Here is a 16,128-nt window from a genome sequence, read left to right as displayed (position 1 = left end):
CGTTTGTCGCTGGCCCATTCATTTTGAACCTTATTGTACACTTGGTCAAAATGAAAATGGCCGGCATCTGAGAGACTAATTTCGAATCGGGTATCTCCGTGAGCGCTCGGGACAGCTAGGCTTTGTTCAAAAGATTGCGTATATTCTTCTGGTAGTTATAATGGGGAACACAACTTTTAACCACTAAAATTTTCCGAGAAAATAATTCATATACGAGATTTAAAACAAACAGATCATTCAGAGTGTTTAAACAGTGAATATTGTAACACAAACACTATACTATACTATACTATACTATACTATACTATATGATAGGTTCTTGAGTGGAGTATGACCATTGCTGGTTACAATGCCACTCTGACTGCAGTAAAACTCTTAGCGTAGTTGGTAGAGCGTTATCTAAGAATTCGTGAGGTGGCAGGTTCAAATCTCCGTAGAGTTACTAAACTTTTTTTTTTTTTGTCTTTTAAATGCATCAGTGAAAATATAACAGATTTTCGTCATTTTTTATCATTAGAAAACTTTTCGCTTTATTATTATTTTTTTCGTGTTAATAGAAACTTTTGACGCTAAATGGAAGCAGGGGCGTATTTTGCGGACTACCGGGGCTACCGGCGGTAGCCCAAGGGAATTACAAAAGAAAAAGTTTATAATATAACATAATGTAATAATTTTGTATTATTAGTTTTACCATAGTAATTAAAATTAAAGTAATTGTTAGATTTATATGCGCTCTCTGCTCTCGAAAAGAAACAAGTTGTCAAGGCGGCATCGCTGGAGAAACCGCTTGCTACGTGAGGTAGCCTGTGACTGTTCCGCGCACGCTGTCCTGTCCCCCGCTCCCTACTGTTTCCATCATGCAGTATAGGCCGGGCGAGTTGCCGCTCTTGTAATCGGTTTCTTCGAAGGCGCGAAGCAACAATACGCTTAATACGCTAGCTCATGAATGTGATTTTGTTCTTGCAGTGCAGTATTTTAAATTTGTGATTTGTTCGAGTGTCTAAGAGTTATATTAATTGTGAATTATTAAGTTTTTAATTTCTCAATTAAGTGATATTGTGAAAAATATGGCAGAACAAGCTTCTGGAGAGGTTTGTGTTGAAAATGACTGTGTAATAGAAGGTTTATTAAAAGTGCCTTTTAACCGTCGTACATAACAACGAGAAAGTTGAAATTGTGAAAATGGAAAGACCAACTCCTGAGTTAAATTTGTCCATGGACGGAAAAGAAAAACAGCGTGAGTACACATGCCATTTCACTTCAACATCATATGGTAAATGGAATTGGTTGTGTGGTAGTTCTAAACTGTCTAAACTATTTTGCTGGCCATTTTTGTTATTTAGCCGCGAAACTAATGTGTGGTCAAAAGAGAGGTTTTCTAATATGAACTCCCTTCGAACGGCAGTCCTAAAACACGACAAATCAAAAGCTCATATTTGTAGTAGCATGAACTTTGCAAACTTTGGGAAGACAAGAATTGATTTACAGCTAGATAAGCAAAAAGCTCTACACATCAACACAATGCTCTTGTGAAAAAAAAAATCGGGAGATTTTACTGCGTCTTATTAACGCAGTCTGCTTTCTAGGAAAACAAGAATTGGCTTTTCGGGGTCATAACGAGAATGTGGAATCAGACAATATAGGAAATTATATTGAATATTTAAGTTCCTTAAGTGAATTTGACCATTTACTGGCCAATCATCTTGAGAGTTCAACAGTATTTCGTGGTACTTCTCCCGCAATTCAGAATGACTTAATATTTGCTATAAGTGGGGTTATGATAAAGAACATAAAACCTTTTGTGGCCATTGTTGTTGATGAAACAAGTTACTGCTCTAATCAGAGTCAATTGTCCACTGTTTTAAGATACATCGACAGTACTGCCAATGTTCAAGAACGGTTTATAGGATTCACAAATGTCAGTTCGGACAAAACTGCTGCTGCTTTGTTTCAGCATGTGGAAGGTGTTACAGCAGAATACAATGAAGGCAATAAGTTAATTGCACAGACATACGATGGTGCTTCAGTTATGGCGGGAAATATTAATGGCTTAAAAGCAAAAGTTCAAGAAAAGTATCCTCAAGCACTATTTGTCCATTGTTACAGCCATGTTCTCAATTTAGTTTTGCAACAAACTACTTCATCCATTCCAGAATGCCGCATTTTTTTCAAAACACTGTCGGGTTTAGCTGCATTTTTCTCATCATCTCCTAAAAGATCAGAAAACTCAAGGAATTTATGAACAAGAAACTCCCAAAAGTAGCACCAACTAGATTGAATTTTACATCTCGGCTTGTAAATACAGTAAAGAAATAGAGAGAAAAACGGACTGCTTTCTTTAAAAATATCGTTTGTAATGACTCTGAAGAAAACTGGGATGATGCTGTAATTGTGCAGGCTCAAGGATATTTGAATTTTTTTCACATAGTTTCAGAATATATTTCTTCTTGAAGTCTATGCTAGAGTGTTCGCACGTACAGATGTGCTCTACAATATTCTTCAGACAAAAAGTCTAGACACAGCATACTACCTGCAAGAGGTATCAAAGTTAAAAAAATACTATATCCGAGTTCAGACGTAATGGGTTTCCGTCCATATGGAGTAATATGGAAAATGAAAATTCTTCAGCCAATACAATGGAACCACCATTAAAGCGAAGAAAAGGAGATGATGAATTGAAATACAGGCAGCTGTACTACAGCATACTAGATCGTATGCACATGGAAATTACTGACAGATTTTCTGATTATGGAAAGCTTCAATTCACACATCTTCTAGATTCTCAAAAATGTTCTGCTTATAGAGAAAACTTCCTGAATGAGGCACTAAACAAATTATTTCAGTCCTATAACAGTCACTTTGATCAAGTACGTTTGAAAAATGAATTAAGTGTAATATATTCAGCAGAAGTCTTTGATTTTTCGAACAAACCTATCCATGAAATATTATCTGCCATATATGAAAACCAGCTGAACCAAGTTATTCCTGAAGTCCTTAAATTGGCAACATTAATTGTGACAATACCAGCTACGTCAGCAACGGTAGAAAGAACATTTTCTGCGTTGAAGAGAATAAAATCCTACTGTAGATCAACTCATACACAAGAACGTTTATCCGGCTTGGCACTAATATCCATTGAAAAGTCATTTCTACAGAAACTTTGCAAGTGGCCCAACTGTAACTTCAATGACGAAGTCATCAACGTATTTTCGTCCCAATCAAGACGTCTGGAATTCATATAAATATGTAAGGAATTTTATTATAGGGATTTTAAAATATATTTTATGTAATAATAGGGTCAGTGGTAGCCCAAACCCTTTAACCAGTATATGCCACTGAATGGAAGTAACACTAAAGACGACAATTAGGGGCTTTCATAGTAAAATGCTATGTTGATTATTTTATTAATCCCTGCTGCTCTGCACTCTTTTACCTAAGGAACCTTCAATAAATATGTTGACGGTTAAATAATTGGCAATAATTAATTTGCAAGTTGTGCTACAGGAAATATGATTATTATACTAATCTAAATCCGTGATCATCAGGGCCTAAACGTAGTAATTGTAAACAAGAAGAAAAACCATAATTCTGATGACGAAATATATCCTGATTTCGTGGAATTATAACCACAAATTTTCACCAAGTTTGTAATTATCTAAGTAACATGAATTAACATAAGCAAAATTACTTGATTATTTCATTTTTTTCATTTCATTTATTATATTCCATAGATCTTAAAGTCGACCTGGTTGGCAAGTTGGTATAGCGCTGGCCTTCTATGCCCAAGGTTGCGGGTTCGATCCCGGGCCAGGTCGATGGCATTTAAGTGTGCTTAAATGCGACAGGCTCATGTCAGTAGATTTACTGGCATGTAAAAGAACTCCTGTGGGACAAAATTCCGGCACATCCGGCGACGCTGATATAACCTCTGCAGTTGCGAGCGTCGTTAAATAAAACATAACATTAACATTAGATCTTACATGAGCAATGAAGCTTTAAGATGTGGAACAAGTCAAAATTTAACAAGATTACAATTACAATTACAATTTTTATAATATTTTATAATTTTTCAATTTTTTACAATATTTTGGCCAGATGTAGTGAGATGAGGATACACTAAAAGGAGTTGTAAAAAATAAAATAAAGGACAAAACAAAAAATTCACTACGGAGATTCGAACTCGAACTGTTTGAATAGAAGTTAAGTAGCTTAACCAAAAAACCCTAATTCTAATGACAAAATATATCCTGTTTTCGTGGAATTATAACCACAAATTTTCACCAAGTTTGTAATTATCTGTAAGTAACATGAATTAACATAAGCAAAATTATTTGATTATATTACACTAAAAGGAGTTGTAAAAAATAAAAGGAAGGACAAAACAAAAAATTCTCTACAGAGATTCGAAGCATGCTGTGGAGGTAGCCCAAATCAGGGCCTTGTATTATGGAGTTAACTAAAGCGGCACACGGAGGTTTATGTTAGTTAACTGCGCGCTCATCTTAGAAAATTTTCACTGCTCAAGAGACCGGCCACTTTCATTTTGACCAAGTGTACGTGTGCATGTTCGTGCGTGTTTAATATTGCGTGCGCACGTTTGAGTATAAGCTAACGGGCACGTTCAGAGCAAAAGAAGGAATTTGATGATAGAAAACATTAAAATACATGGATCAAATGCGGAAATTAAAAGGTAGGTGGAAAATAGGCAAAATTGGAAAATGCTGGTTTGCAGTGAAAGACACTGAATGAAATATATTATATTATATATTATATTATATTATATTATATTATATTATATTATATTATATTATATTATATTATATTATATTATATTATATTATATTATATTATATTATATTATATTATATTATATTATATTATATTATATTATATTATATTATATTATATTATATTATATTATATTATATTATATTATATTATATTATATTATATTATATTATATTATATTATATTATATTATATTATATTATATTATATTATATTATATTATATTATATTATATTATATTATATTATATTATATTATATTATATTATATTATATTATATTATATTATATTATATTATATTATATTATATTATATTATATTATATTATATTATATTATATTATATTATATTATATTATATTATATTATATTATATTATATTATATTTCCAAATGCTTGAAGTTTACGAACAGTATTTCGGTACTTTTTTTTTTACTTTTATTTTTACCATTTCCACGTATTCCGCGCATTTGCCACAACTACTTTCTCTTGCCTTCGACAGAGAATCATTTTAGTTCACTACTTACTGGACAGGTGACTAGTTAGTTTAATTCTCCAAAACTTCTGAAGAGTAGTAAGGTAGACGAGACCTGTTAAAGCCTAATTTGACGAAATATAGACTATTCCAAAGGGTTATTTTATTATTTTTACTTCTTACTACTTCCAGTCATTTAGCCCACGGCTCAGTGCCCTACTTACGGTATAGATTAACTTTTTTTTTTCAAATACTGTTTTTCAGTTTAATTTTCATACTAACATTGATCTTCCTCTGTCTGCACAATTGAAAAGTTGAAAGTTCCGTAAGACTGGGTATATCTTCTTTTTGACGTACCATTTAGAATCAAGCCACGGGTATGGTATAAGTTAAAATTTATAAAATTATGTTTGGTTGGTTCACACTCCGGAAGTTTCTGGTATTCAGGTAGGTTTTTAGATATTGAGATGTTATTCTGCTCGATTATTCATTTGTGTCTTTAAAGAAGTTAAAGGTTCTCCATGACAGGTCTGACTTGACGCTGAATAGATAGTCCAGTGTTGGGACTTTAATATTCGACACATTGATTCAAATGTTCAAACTTAATCAGGTTCAAAGAAGAACAAGATTTGAAGTACACACCACTTTAGCAGTTTCAATTTTGCTGTATGGTAGTGAAATTTGGACACTTCGAAAACATGATTTAACAAGACAGGCCTACAAACCGCAGAAATGAATTTCTTTCAAGGAAATAAGGTATATATATATATTGTTAGACCATAAAATAAACGAAGAAATTTTGCAAGAGTTAAAAATCATATCTTATTTTAGAATGAATGAGAAATTACAAGCGAAACTGAATATAACACAATACTAAGAATGGATGATAACAGAATCCTTCAACAAATTTTGAACTACCAATTCGGAGAAGAGAGAAAACTAGGTAGAAGATCTTAAGAGTTCTGGTCTAGAATCGTGAGGGATGATGGTGGTGGTGATTATTATTATTATTATTATTATTATTATTATTATTATTATTATTATTATATTTAGGGCTAAGAGGAATGAAGTTACAGGAGAATGGAGAAAGTTACACAATGCAGAACTGAACACATTGTATTCTTCATCTAACATACTGTAATTAGGAACATTAAATCCAGAAATACATATAGAATGTTAGTTGGGAGGTCGGAGGGAAAAAGATCTTTGGGGAAGCCGAGATGTAGATGGAAGGATAATATTAAAATGGATTTGAAGGAGGTGAGATATGATGGTAAGCACTGAATTGATCTTGCTCAGGATAGGGACTGATGGCGGGCTTATGTGAGGGCGGCAATGAACCTCCGGGTTCTCTAAAAGCTAGAAGTATTATTATTATTATTGTTATTATTATTATTATTATTGTTGTGAATTAATGCACGGTTTATTTTGTTTGTAGGAAATGCTCCAGTTTGAGATTAACTTATTGTTTTGCAATTTTATGTAATTGTTTTATTGAAGATTTTCATACCACCATACTACCTACAGACATCATTAATATTATAGCATTGGTTGAAAAGTAGTTTCTTACTTGACTACTTTGCTGATTACGTATTTAATTACTCATTACATTTATGTTGTGTAGAATCGATTACAAATGTTGTATACTTGTCCTTACATTGAAAGTTTATGTAAAATTTGTTACTTTATTGTGTGGTTCAATGGCAGTGTGCAGAAATATTCAAAATTCAGGATTGTATAGATTTGAGAGAGAGAGAGAGAGAGAGAGAGATATTCGTCTTTAAAGTGCATTTATAATTTAATTTTGTTTTAGTAATTTGTATTAAAATAGTCATCCAGTGTTGTATTTCTGACTTTTAATATTCTCATCATTAATCCTACTTGCAGTGATATAAATAAAGCAAATGGTATGAATCAATTAAGAATGCACAAGTGGGTTAAATTTATACAGAAATAACTTATGCAAAATTACAATACACCATATTAATTTTATTATTAGGATATAATTGATTGTACTCTTCCCTTGGCTCAATTTAACTGAAAAAATACGTGTTTATTCAGAAAAAAGAACTTACAGTAAATGTATGTTAAATTTGTAATTTTTGTTTCTTATTTCAGGATGGAGTGGGTGGAAATTATAGAACCGCGTACTAAAGAGCATATGTATGCCAATCTTACAACTGGGGAATGTGTATGGGATCCTCCACCTGGAGTGCCTGTGTAAGTAAATTCAGATGTTGGTACCATCATAATAATAAATTTCTAAATTATAGACATCAGCTCAAAGAATTTTGAGTGACCACAAGGGTCCTGAATACAATAAACATGTACAATATAATGTGATGTGATACATTAAAGAAAAAAGGAAGTTAATTGTTGAAGGCAAATATAAGTTGATTAATTGAAATAGAGATGATGATGAACTACATCCCTCAATTTCTGGTAAGTAAAGCTCGACTATGCAAATCTGTGAAAAGATGTACAAACGTTTTTGAAATCAACATCAACGCCTTTTGAGGATTAGGAGAACTCTCCTGTTCCGCCCTGAATCTTCTGGTTATAGAGATGTAGGAAGACCTGCAAGAAGATGGCATTTTGTTGAAATATTTTCTGTAAATATACAGTTACAGTTTTTAAAATTATAATATAATAAGGTAAGAATCATGGCAGTAACAATTTTTCATAGTATGCCTGTGCTGTGTTATGTTATATACAGTAACCCTCCTGTATCTGTGGAAGATATGTTCTGAAACCTACCATGGATATGGGAAACTGAGGATAATAGCGAACCCTATAAGAGTTTTTTTTATAACTTTACATACCTATGATGTAGTTTAATTGACAAATTACGAACAATAAAACTTTAGAAGAAGCAAATAATTTTGTAATAATAATAATAATAATAATAATAATAATAATAATAATAATAATAACAATAACAACAATAACAACAATAATAATTATAATAATAATAACAATAACAATAACAATAGGTGACAGTCCTGGAATGACTGTTCCAGTGTACAAAAGTTTTCCTCCCATCTCTTCACAGGGCGACGCAGTGATCTTTTCCCTGTTGGTCTGTAGTTCAAGATCGCTCGAGGAATCCTTGTTCTAGGCATACGCTTGACATGGTGAAGTCAGTTGTCTTAATATTGATGAATATATTGCAGTACAGGTTCAATTCCCAGTTCTTGTAAGATGTCTTCATTTCTTTTATGATCCCGTTTAGTGTAACCTGCTATTCGCACATAAACTTCGATATCTGTCCGAAATTGTGAAAAAAAATCTGGTAACCTTATTTTAATGATATTTCTAAGAGCATATAAGTTTGCACTCCTGCTGTGACTTTCACGACATGACTGGAATCTAAGTGATGAGTATTAATTATATAATGGTGTATGTAAATTTACAATAAGTTAATACTTTGTTAGGAGCTACACAAATAATGTTTATGCAGAATGGAGACTTTATAAATCTGTTAGTTTTATTTTTGTAGACAATTTCAAAAGTTTCGTATATGAGAACACTGCAAGTGAAGAACAAAATGAGTTAAAGCAGAATGTTCTTTATTCAATACAATCACTGTTGAAGTCATTACATTTATTTGTCCCAGAGGTATGAGATGCGATCAGCTGGATTCTTATGTGTGGAATCACATTGTCTTGTAAGAAAATGATGTTATATTCCTAAAGTTGTAGTTCTCTGTGATAAATGACTGGATGAATTTTGTCTCTTAACGTGGAGCATATGGCTTGTTGGCAGTGAAACTTGTAAGATGTAGCATGGTCCAGAATGAGTTCTGCATTAGTGAAATACACGAGAGTATAGCTTTGCGTGTGTGTACAGTGTATCTTGCCAGCATCTTGATCACCCTGGTGTATGACATTCTGTACTTTGCTGTATGAATTTAAGGAATGCATCCTCCAGAATGCGTGACGAACTTCCATCCTTCTCTCATGTCCACCATTGAAGGAAATTACGTAGTGGATAATGTCGTAATAACTTTGCGCTACTGCACATTCAACCACATGAATAACTTTGCATTGATTTTTCGCTTCCTGAGTTAGATTGAAATTCGATAAACATCAGCTTGCAGTATTCCAACCCCTTCTGCAGTCATACATGACTGTTTCTCTAGAATGGCAAAAACATGCTTAATGTATGTTGAATTTGTTGATTTGCTTGAGGAATTCTTGTGGAAAGCATCATTTGTGTCAAATTGGCTTATCTGAATGGCATTAAAACACCACTGCCGTATTTTATATGGCAGTATATAGTTACTGACACCATTCTTCAATAAGTTATGCATCCAATTTAAACAAAATATGAACTTTTTCAGGATATGCATGTCTGAACATAAATGGTGTACTTTACTGTTTCTTCATCCAATACCCAGTATGACCTGCTCACAGCTACATTTCACTTCATGTTGCACTGTTCTGATATTTTCTCTAGTCTAGTCCATTCCTATTAGATTGATGCTGTCCTATACGACATGGAGTGGCTAAACAAAATGGTTTGTTTGATTGTTTTAGTGGCAAATATAGTACTGTATCTGGTACCTATTACCATAATTCTTTATTGTTCTCATACATTTGATTCTATTAACCAACAATTTTTTATAATAGCATATTGCAAAATAATTTTAAAACTGTTTTTAATCTTTTTATTAGGCCAACTTACTTCCCTCCAACCATTATAACATATGTTATTGTTGCAATAATATTTTGTCGCTTTTGTCATAAAGAAATGGATATTTCTCCACCAAATTAATGAATTTTCACAAGCCATTTTTATTTTTAACCTATATTAAGATCCTCTGATTGAGGTTCTGGCTGATATGTATATACATCTATTCAGTCAATACATCTCACTTGACGCTGTGTGTCAGAAGAAGAACAATTGTTTGTATGCATCTGAAGTCTAACTAGTGTAATATGTAGCTAGTCGGCGATGTATGCAATGGAGGGGGAAAGTAACTGGCCAACCTACCTTATTATCTCCTGGTCTAGTTTCTCATAAGTGGTGCCCTTGTTGGTATCACTTGTGAGGGTCAGACCTGTCTTCGGACAGTTGACTAAACAACAGCAATGAGTTAAGATGCACAGATAATAAAAAGACAGCTGACTTTTGTTATTTTAACAGTTCAGCCTCAAATGGAAAAACCGAGCATCTATCCAATAACTTCTAACTCTGATGCACCATCAAGAAATATTCTTTCCATTGAATAAGATTATGCCACACCACACTATGCCATGATGCATCATTCCACACCCTCTCATTTAAATACATTAATGTGCTGCAGTGCTAAGCATATGTAGGTGTGAGCTGGCCATCACACCCCTTCATCTGATTTGTAAACTGTTGCCAAAGCTTTGGCTAAGGTGTGTCCTTTGTTGTACACCACAGTGCCACTGTTGCAGTTTGTCACAGGAAAATGACACCATCATACATGAAACTCCTAAAATCATCCTCAGATAATGGAAGTAGGTTATGTGACATGTTCTTTATTATGATTCTCCCTTGTCTTAAAGGCCTCATACATGCAAAAACTCACCTGGAAGTAAGTCTGTATTGGCTTAACTCCGTAAGGTATATCTGAATTGGATGATTGCACATACATGCTCAGACTTACCTCCTAATCTTATAGTCCTCCAAGAAGACGTAAGAGGTCGTTGAAGTCAATTATTTCCCATGGAGAAATGTGATCACTCGAGAAATACTATTCCTCCATGGTTCTGTGTTAATTTGTTCGTGATTCCTTAGCACCATTTTTAAATAGTATATCTGTAGTTTCGCTGTTTTAAGTGTTGTTATAACTTATTTGATTTACCTTAAGCATGGAAAAGGTTTATACATTTCTATAAGTTCTAAGAGAAATGCAGTCGGTTTGGGTGGCACAGTCTGTAGAGTGCTGGCCTTCTGTGTCCGAGGTTTCAGGTTCAATCCAGACCCAGATCAGTGGCATTTAAGCACATTTTAAGTGTGAAGTGTGCTTAAATGCGACAGACTCATGTCAGTAGATATACTGGCATGTAAGAGAACTCCTGCGGGACAAAATTCCGGCACACCGGCAATGCTGATATAATCTCGGCAATTGCGAGCATCATTAAATAAAACATAATTTACAATTTAAATGCATAAGAATAGTTTCTTAAATCTGAACTTTTATAGCTTGCCACCATTTTGCTACAAAGAACTGCAAAACATAACAATGAAATCTCAACCAGATGCTCGCAGTATCGTTTGTTTCTATGTTTACCTTTTACCTTAACTACTTTTAAAGGAAGGTAGGTTATCTATGAAAGATTTTAAATGTGTAGTCTCACAGGCTGGATTGCACCCTCTCTTAAAAGAGTAAGTATTTCCTTCAATAAATTTTATGACTTGGATTTCAACTTTCTGTTTATAGATTATGATAGGTGAAACAGATAAGAATCCTCAGGAATAAATAACGGATGTCGAACTCACAGGTCATTTTAAGCTACAAAAAGGAAATAGTAAGACTAGGCTTTACTCAATATAGAAGGAAGAATATTCTTTCACATTCTAAGTAATAATGTTGAAATTATAAATTGTCGTGCCTTTCAAATAATTGTTTTTAATGTCAAGTGCAGAAAAGTAATGATGATTTAGAAACATAAAATTTTTAATTGTGAAAAATTCTGACGTGATACACGAAAATGGGCTTCATTTTTACAATCAGTATGAAATTATGATTCAGAAACACTTTTTTTTTTTCAAAACAATAAAACCCATGCAGACCGGTGTTGTGATTGCTCTTTATTTACATGTTTTAAATTTACATCATTCTCCATTTTTATCAACATGGTGTTTCCAATTTAATATGTATTTGTTATCTGCCAGTAAGGTTGATCTGAAACAATTGAAGCTGGTCAAACTATATTCCTAGCATAGTCAGGATTGACCACTACGAGTCATGCTAGCTGTTTCATATGCAGTTGAGTTGTTGAATGTGGAACTAGTTTTGGCATGTTTATTGCTCTGTGTTTAGTTCATTGTGTAATATTGTGTAATTTAGTGAGGTTTCGATATAATATAGAACAAAGAATATTAATTTACAACGATTATATAAAAAATATCCCTATAAACCCTAGAAATTTCGTTATAATTATCCCAGAATACAGTTTCCATCATCACTAACAAGTAAGGAAGTGCTGCTGATTTTATGCAGTTTATTTGCTGAGCACTCTTCACTTCTATTTGAAATGTGTAGGTGATGACATCTGTAACATCTGAAGTGTTATGAAGTTCAAATTGTTAGCTGTTGTGCTCCAGAGCACAGTAATGATTTTCTGTGAATGTGCTAGTAGGAGGTTGTGAAATGATATGCTTTACAAAGACTTGAGAAGGTTTAATAATTTAAAATAGCCCATGAATGCGTTTTAGTCCATGAGTTCCCAGTATATTATCTCCTTGGGCACACATCCACTTGTATCAGTTCTTGACAACTATTTTGAAAAATTCTGTGTGTATCTTGTCGACAGATTTTTTAAGGGTTTATATTGCTGTGAGATTAGAATGAGCATTTCTTATGTATTTGGGTGCATATATGCAAATATATATTTGACTTGGATTGAAATAATTAATTTATTAGTAGTTTGGAGTGTCTTTAATAGATCTAATGTATTCATTTTTCAGCAAGAAGACGGACAATAATCAGTGGTGGGAGCTGTTTGATCAGAACACATCCAGGTTCTACTATTACAATGCAACATCCCAGAAAACAGTGTGGCACCGGCCACAGAACTGTGACATAATCCCACTTGCAAAGCTCCAGGTAATGGTGCAGGCTTGACCTTGTACGTGTGAGAAGATTGTTTATGATGAGTTCTTATTAATGTCCGGGATGGATTTAACTTGTTTTATAATTTAAAATCTCTCATTTTATTCTCGTTTAATATAAATAAACTTGTTCTCGTTTAGAGAAAGACGTAAAATATACATTACGAGTAGTTAATGAAAATATTTGCGAGTGGGTACAGAGTGTTAAGAGATGGTAGTATGCGCCAAAATAAGAAAATATTTTGGAGTGTGTACAGGGTGTTAAGAGGTGGTAATATGCACCAAAATAAGAAAAAAAAGTCTAACAAACATGGGTCCTATAACTCATACATTAAGAGCTATGAGCACTTGTTCACCATTGCTATAGGAAGTGTTCAATGTGATGTCCATTCATAGTAATGCATCCTTGGGAATCACACACTCTTTGAAACACTCCTGATTGGTCTCGAATGTGCTGGCAGGCATTGATGACACTCTCCTATAGTGCTTGCTCATCATTGATGAGGGTTGCATACACCAAAGCCATCAAGTGACCCCAAGACCAAAAATGGAAGGGAGAACCAGCAGGCCAATGTACTGGACCTCTCCGACCACTCCATCGCCCACTAAATATCTGTGTTAGATTTCTTGGAGATTTCGATGAAAATGGGCCTGTATTCCATCATGCATGAATTTCCCCAACCATAAGGCGAATGTCAGGTAATCTATTGCGAATTCTCGGCCTCATCTCGCCAAATATCATCTCACTATCACCAATCCCATCGACGCTAAATAACCTAGCAGTTGATACAGCATCATTAAACAACCGAGTAAAGAAATTAAAATAACCATATGTTAAGTAAAGCTTTGTCAAGTTATTCATGACCATAGATCACTTTCTTTGCAGAATCACAATGTTCACACTCCTAGAGTTTTGTACCTGCTTTAACTCCAAATAATGGGATATAAAATATACATTAAAAATGTTAAGTGCGCTTCCAATTCTTATCCAAATCCTCAATCATAAGCTTGCTGATATGATTAGCAACCTATAGACTTCAATAATCTTGTCTAATAAGTAATAAATAATAACTAGAATATGGTGCTGTGAGTAAATAAATTCATAATTACTCCAAATATTTTTAGAGACATATTATTTCGTCTGCTTATCTATGTGTGTGTTTGTTTGTTTGTTTGTGTATGCATGCTGTTTTCTTGTATGGAAAAAATATATATCAGAAAAATCATTAGAAGCAACCTTGAATTAGTCGCCATTTTATGTGTATGGACTTCAAATAACCGAATATTGGTTTTAAAGTAAAAATTTTATATTCATAGTTTCGAATTTTACTCGTGTACTTGTATAGTAGAATCCCACTAATCTGAACTAATTGGACCATGGCTTGTTCGGTTAATAAAATTATCTGATTATCCAAATTCATTACTTGAACTTACTAAAACAATGTATGGTCACAAAATATAATGGCAAGTAGAATCTATATCTGACTGAGAAATCGGAATGTTATACCTGTGTGCACACATTTGTTTAAAGAACCGATCTCTAGGTAATAAAAAAACAATGAAACTTTATCTCTTTTTTTCTTAGTTCCACGCCATGGTGTCGTGGTCTGAGGCATCATGCTTAGGACTTGCGTTACGGAATGTGCACTGGTTCGAGTTCTCATGGGGGAAGAAATTTTGTGATGAAATTTCGACCAGTGTAAGGGACCACCAAGCATTGTTATGCATTTGTAGAACTGAAATAGGTAGCGAAATCTGATTACAACAACCAATGATAGCAGCTGGGGGGGATCATTGTACTAACCACACAATACCTCCATTCTGGTTGGATGATCGTTTACCTTTGCAGAAGCATGTGGATGTGAGACCAACAGTCAGCTGATCGATTCTGGCCCTTAATGGGCTGTTATGCCGCAGATTTATATATTTTTTTTTATTTTTTATTTTTTTGTTATTACTGTTATTTTGTTTCTTAAAGACACTATTTAATTTTGATCTCATAAAGAACATAGTGAAACCATTTTCGTTCCCAAATATTGTATTTTTTCTTCTTTACATCTCTTAAGTTTAGAAATTTGAGGACTTATTCCATTTAGGAATTTCAGTTCGGATGAGTGGGATTTGGATTAACAGAATTCTACTTTATAATTTTTCTGCATTGCACCTTCCACAAGTGTAAAGATAAAGTGGAATATTTATTAGACAGTGACAGCCATGGTGGCTTAGTGCTAGTGACCTGGGCTTAATCAGAGGGCCTGAGTTCAAATTCTGTTTCACTCTGAATTTATAACTTCGTGCTGGACAAGCCTGAGGTCCATGCAACACAGGGGTTTAATCCATGTACTCTGGTTTCCCTGCAACATCCCAACATTTCTCCATAATAATCGTCATTCATTATGAGTGTAATGTCAGCTCACAGCCTGTGATGCACTCTGGATAGTCTCTGACGAACTGTGTAGTCTACAATTCTCGACACTAGTGACATCTATGAGCCCGCTTATAGAGTCAAAGTGAATAACAATAAGTTAAGGGCTCTGCCATTGGACCAAAAATAAATAAATAAATAAAAATAAAATAAAAATGATTGAAGCATTACTTTACATTTTAATCATCAAGTAAGAAAATCTGGGGTCTGATTTCTTTCAGATAAGTCTCTGTGTTTGTAAATATAGCAATAAATATTAAAAGTTTCGTTTAACCGATGTTTATTGCACATGAGTTCAACTTTTTTTAAGATATCAAATTATGTATGTTCATGATATTTTGAATGATGAAAAGACAGTTCTGAATGAAGCATGCATAATTTTTATTGATATACTATTTGCACGTCTTAAAAATAGAATAAATGAATGATTTTAAAAATGTGTTTAATTTGTATGTTTGTTTTTTACTCTTATTATAGACTTTAAAACAGAACACAGAACCAGTATCAGAGGATACAGTAACAACAGATGAGCCTAGAAAAAAAGAATCGGTAGCAACACAGACTCCTGGGCGGACTGTGAAGAGTTCTAAAACTCAACAAGATCCTATAACGCCCACTCAAATCCCAGTAAG

At 33.6% G+C, this 16,128-nt stretch overlaps 1 protein-coding gene across 4 annotated transcripts in view; it reads left to right on the top strand.

Moving 5' to 3' along the window:
• Window positions 1-16,128, top strand: part of RhoGAP93B (MyTH4 and RhoGAP_KIAA1688 domain-containing protein RhoGAP93B) — a 121,077-nt gene that overhangs the window by 26,053 nt on the left and 78,896 nt on the right. For all 4 annotated transcript variants that reach the window (XM_069818597.1, XM_069818598.1, XM_069818600.1 and 1 more), the window contains exons 2-4: window positions 7,381-7,482; window positions 12,928-13,066; window positions 15,974-16,123. In XM_069818597.1, coding sequence (XP_069674698.1) covers window positions 7,381-7,482; window positions 12,928-13,066; window positions 15,974-16,123 — 391 coding nt within the window. The remainder of the gene's footprint in view (window positions 1-7,380; window positions 7,483-12,927; window positions 13,067-15,973; window positions 16,124-16,128) is intronic.

Source organism: Periplaneta americana, chromosome 2 (genome assembly GCF_040183065.1).
Source record: "Periplaneta americana isolate PAMFEO1 chromosome 2, P.americana_PAMFEO1_priV1, whole genome shotgun sequence".
Lineage (NCBI taxonomy): Eukaryota > Metazoa > Arthropoda > Insecta > Blattodea > Blattidae > Periplaneta > Periplaneta americana.
The sequence above is the reverse complement of the archived record's forward strand: the minus strand, read 5'-3'. Positions and strand labels throughout refer to the sequence as shown.